The 5760-nt window shown below is 33.7% G+C and overlaps 1 protein-coding gene across 1 annotated transcript in view; it reads left to right on the forward strand.

Annotated features, from left to right (window-relative positions):
* LOC138359850 (phosphatidylinositol-3,5-bisphosphate 3-phosphatase MTMR2-like) overlaps positions 1-5760 on the forward strand; it is a 38389-nt gene that overhangs the window by 4761 nt on the left and 27868 nt on the right. Inside the window, 2 exon segments of the mRNA XM_069319561.1 lie at positions 3116-3431; positions 5346-5465. Coding sequence (XP_069175662.1) covers positions 3116-3431; positions 5346-5465 — 436 coding nt within the window.

Here is a 5760-nt window from a genome sequence, read left to right on the forward strand (position 1 = left end):
CGTCCCAAGGAAATGATTTATATATATACTAATATATATATTTTTTATTTTAGTTTAAAATATTTGTTTCTCTAGAAAAAATAATAACAACGGACAAATTAATGTTGGTGATAATTCGCCAGCCAATGAAGGCACATTACCAAATCAAGCGAGTAAAGCTTCAGATTGAACCGAAATCGTTTTCTTTGTCCACAGTAGATTGAATATAAGGAGGCGAGTATGAGTTAGTGAGTGTGAGGAGGGCAGGAGAGGGTGTGCCCGAGGGAGTGTTCCTGCGGGCGGCCGCCGCTGCCGGGGCCTCCATTGTTTACACTGTGACGGAAGACCACCAAAGCGGGACGGAAGTGTCAACTGCTTCACAATCTCCCTCATAACACTAGTGCTGCTGCTGCCCTCGCTCACTCACAAGTAATGCAAGCACCCTCCCCTTGCTACCACCACTCCCACCAGTTGGATGCCTTGATATATGTTCACAGTTCAATAGCGGGGGTGATGGTGTTTAGTGTGGGCGGGATGTGGGTGGAGGAGCACTTGACTGATGTGCACGCTGGAGCACTCGCTCCTCTTGCTCTAGGATGCACAAACTGACTCAAAGTTCACTCTAAGCCCTCACACACCTCCCACACAGTATATATAAATGAAAAATTTGTCAACTATTATGTAAGGTTTCATTAGGTTTAGGTTAGAATAGTTGGTGTAGGTTAGTTTAGGTTAGGTATGTTTAAAGGGGTGACTGACATGGATATTAATTTGAGAAGTTCCTGGGGCCCTGATGTGCACCTTGGAGTACAAGACAAAGTGAAACTATCTCCTTGGGGTGAACTTAGTCTCGAGGTTGCACATATATTGGTGTTCATTGTGAACAATTTTGCACATCTATTATTACATTTCTGGTATTTGGTGTTTGCTCTACAGCTTCCTCCTCATAATACAGTACTTCCCTAAAGCTGAGGAATGGCGTGCTTTCTCCAGAGTATTAGAATCCATTTGCTGCAGTGTGTGCCCATGATTGTTTTCGTATCATTTCATGAAAGGCAAACTTAAATACTGTAAATATTTATTTGCCTTATAATCTGAAGCTGTTTATTTAGTAATTTAGTCACTGGGTAAAGCTATGGACTGAACATAACCAATACATTGCATCAAAATGTTAAAGAAATGATGCTCCAAACTTTTGCTGTATATATGTAATTTAAATATCAATGTATTTGATTAAAATTATGAACAATATCAATTTTCAAAATTACTTTGTTACAGAATATTTTTCTCTTAATTTTAAAGATGCAGATGTTATGTTCATGCCAACATTGTTCAGTCTGTTTTAGTTTTGGGAGAATTTTAGTCTTATTTGTATTGTTTGTATTAATAAAAATCTTACTAACCTACATAAATCTAGCTACAGTACTGTAACCTACTATATTAGTTATATAATTACAAGTGGGAAAGATGTTAAATAAAATAAAGGTAAGCATTGAAATTAGTACCAAAAATTACCATTACAGTACTATTATAATTTGCTGTACACACCTTTCACAATCATTATCAAGGTGGAATAGGGGTATTTCCTGGCCACATTTCCACAGAATCCTTCAGTGAGCAATTTTGATCCAGGCTGGAAGGACAAAGTTATGGTAGTGAAAATTATTGGTTCAAACAATACACAGTACTGTATATTGTATCTAACAAAGAAATAATGTACAGGTATGCAAGGTTAGGTAAGACATAATCAGAATATAATATATCAAAGTTACACATACACTTACACATCACCGACTTTATGATAAGACTGCAAATCTCTAACCAATAGTTGATAGAAAATAAATAGTATATACAGTAGTTACTCTACTATGATACTAACTGAAGTAACTAGGCTGTGTGGTTTTTACACTTTTCTTAAGTTTTTTTTTTTTTTTTAACTATAAATTATTATGTAACTTACAGCTCCACAGTGCCTCAGTTGTTAAATCCTGTGAAGCACAGTTAGGTTTTCTCTTGTAGGTAAGCAAATGTAATAAAAAATAGCTAAACTGTAAAAAAAAACTAAAGTATATACAGTATCAGTATATAGAAGCATTATTATGAGCAGTGGAATTACTGTTATTCTCTGGAATACTACTGTTACATCTACAAAACATGATGGATGTTTTCTTTAACATATAGTGATTTTACATAATGTTAATACAGTGTGAAATTAGATTAATGAACCTGTGAAGAATAAGGTTATATACAATAGTGATAAGATTAATGAACCTGTGAAGAATATGGCTATATACAATAGGGCTAAGTAAATACTCCCTATTTGTGATGTTTCTCTATACCTTGGTACGTGTAAATACTGTATATAAATATTAGGCTTGTTCAGGAATAATGATCTAAAATCAGACTGCATTTTAAATTATTATTTGTTATCAAGTTACTGAGAGGGGGTTAACTTTTTGAGGATGAACTGGTGTTGACAGAGTGAATTAGATCTAATAGTGAGAGAATTACCTTGACCAAACTGAATACATTCTGAAAAATGTTCCTTTTATATATTGACGTATTTGTGTGTTAATGTTAGAATTAAGCCAGAGATGAATAAAGGTACTACTTATACAATACTTTATTGCCATAATACAGTATATAAGAACAAAATTATATATACAGTATATATGTATAATATTTTTGTTAGTACACACTACCGTACAATTCGTGTATGTTTCTTTATTGATCTTTGAGTTTTGTGTTGTTAATTAAATTCCAGTACAGAGTAATGCTGGTTTCAGTGGCATTAACTCTCAGTATAACTGACATAATGTAGACATAGCACACCTGTGATAGAGGATTAATCTCTGTCAGCCTGTCATCATATGAACATGCATCATTTTGAAGATAAATTAATGTAATGAACCACAGATATAAATACAGACCAATACATACTGTAGGTATTAACATTATAATACAAATTATAATTTAACTGCTTAATTTGAATACAGTATAGCAGAAACAATTGTAATCTTTCATGAAGTGAGTTTTTGTTCCTACAGTATTTATTTTGTATGAGTTTCTGTACTTCGAAGAGTGTTATGCTGTAGAGGATGTCAAATATGTATTACAGTGTTGTATTCTTCTATAGGGTTATGTTCTCTGGCGTGGGAATTGAAAAGAAAGGCAAGATTAAAAGCATTAGTGAGGGTGGCAGTATAAGTAGCAGTAGCAGCACCAGTGGGACGAGCAGCAGCAGCTGCAGCAGTCGCAGCAATAAAAGTGGCAGTAGCAGCAGCAGTCGCAGCAATAATAGCGGCAGCAGCAGCAGCAGCAATAGCGGCAGCAGCAGTAGTAACGGTAGTTCCCCACCGGGAACCCCACCTCACGTGCAGATGGCTTCTCATGAGAGTCTAAATTCAGAATCAAAATCGAGCTCTCTCAATTCCAAACTTGGGCATGAGTCGGTGAGTAAATGATGAATGTGCATGGGGTACCTAATATTGTATACTTATTCCTTATTCTCTGTACACACTTTGTGTTATGCATCATGCCTGAGATGAAAAACTTGTCATACTAACAGTCAACCTGTTAATACTGTAGTGATTTTACTAACGCTAACTGTAATTAGGTAAACTGTTTATAAAGTTTTATACTGTATTACAGTACATATGTGCTGAATACAAGTGTGTGTGTGTGAATCCCAAATTAAACAAAATATTTCTTAAAAAATATGATGAGATAACCATAAAGGCAACAGAAATGTAAAAATCCTAGTGTGTTTTGTGTATATCTTTACCTATCTTCAGAAGCAATTGCAAAAGGCGTAAGTGGCAGAATACTATATACAAAATAATTTCATTTTGTAAATGAAAATATAAATATAAATAACGTATTTATATATAAATATAAATAATGTTTACTTAAGTATTTACTAAAACTTACTTTCTTACTATTTTTAGAAAACTAATACTGTACTCAGTCTTCAAAATTTAATCAGCATTTTAAATGATGCTCATCTCTCATTTAGCTAAGCATTTACTTAGTTTCAAGCATAATCATATACGTATGCTTCATTTTCTTTCAAGTTGATATCTTTATTATATTACTTGAGCTATGCCAGTCTTCTTGAGCTTATCTTTGTGTAGCATTATCAGATTTATTTTGATTTTGTTTTCTAATATGGTGTTTGTCATATTAGAAAATATAATATTTTATATATGGTCATACACCATATAATATGGTATATGACAATTTTCTTAAATAAAATTGGTGTTGATATTAAGGAAGGTTCACACCCGGCATTTTGCTATTTGTAATAAAAGATTTAAAAGAGTTTGTTTACTAATTATCTAACCATTAGTTTTAACAGAAGTGTGTATTGAATTAAGTAGCAGGTTAGTTCTGACCAAAGCAACCTGAGGTAGCTTGAACACCTGCCTACTTCCTTTTGACTGCTGTGAAAGACACAAACATTTACACTCGCAATGTTTCTTTTGCATGTTGTGCTATTTTGGTTGTGTAAGTTAGCTAATTTCTGTATGTCTCTCTGGCAGATTAATTGATTTACTAACACTCTCCCTCTGACTCTCTCATTAACTTTTTAGCATAATTTCATATTTAACATATGATGTAACATAGACAATAGGAGGATAGCCAAATGAGGTTACATTCCATTTTGAAATGAACTGCCTATTTCTTTTGACTATAGGATGTATGATCAGATGAAGTTTGGTAGGCAATGTTGAATTTTTAGAAAATGAGCAGTCATTGAAAATAAAAATGACGATATGAATGTTGCTTTTACGAATATAATTGCTGGAAAAAACTTCACTTGCTGGTATATGCAGACTTTGTATATGCCTTTGCAAATACAAGGTGGCCCAATAGTCATTTTATCATAATAATATTTTCTTCACACAATCATACGTAAACTTATAATAAAATAAAACAATATTAATTTTAAACTGCATTTTAGTTGTAATTATCAGTATTTAAATTCATGTACAGTATTTTTATTAATTTTATTATTTTATTTTGTATTTTTATTTTACATATGATTGTGTACAGGTACATTAAAGGAAATTTGGGAAACATACTTGTAATGTTACCATACATCAATACATATTAAGTACAGTACAGTAGTGTAGCTCTTTATTTGCAGTCTGCAATATAATGCCATTTTCAAATGTGTGTGAACCTTGCTAGATATATTTCAGTTTTTATGCAAATTAATAGATAATTTATCCTCCTCAAGAACAAACATTTCAAGCACTTGAGTATTTCCAAGGTATTCTATACACACTGAGAGAGATCTGATAATATTACAGCTGCATAGCTTAGCGTCTGACACTCTACTTTTGTTTGCATGCGGGGTTCAGGCGGGGTCTCCCTCGGCGGGGTCACCCTCCCCCCCTAAGAGCGTCTGCTCTTCAAGCTCCACCTCCACTGACCAACACCATCACCACCAACTATCGCATGTCCTCAACGCCACTTCAAAAGTGAGTAATATGGGCTGCAATACCGTAGAATGGAAGGAAGCCTCTTATTTTAAGATGAGTAAAAAAATAACAAATTTAACAGGTTATAGGGGCATGAACTTGGAATGGGTTAAAGGTTTACTCTCAGCACTTATGCATGCTACTAATATGAAGACATTTGTTTACAGAATGTTATGAATGTATAATGTGTTTATTGATCTTGGGTATAATGCATGACATGGCTGTGTTCCAAATATGAAATTGAAGTGGAGAGCCATGTTGTTAAATTAGTAATGCCTCTTTTTGCCTCTGTATA

The sequence above is a fragment of the Procambarus clarkii genome, chromosome 93, assembly GCF_040958095.1.
Source record: "Procambarus clarkii isolate CNS0578487 chromosome 93, FALCON_Pclarkii_2.0, whole genome shotgun sequence".
NCBI lineage: Eukaryota > Metazoa > Arthropoda > Malacostraca > Decapoda > Cambaridae > Procambarus > Procambarus clarkii.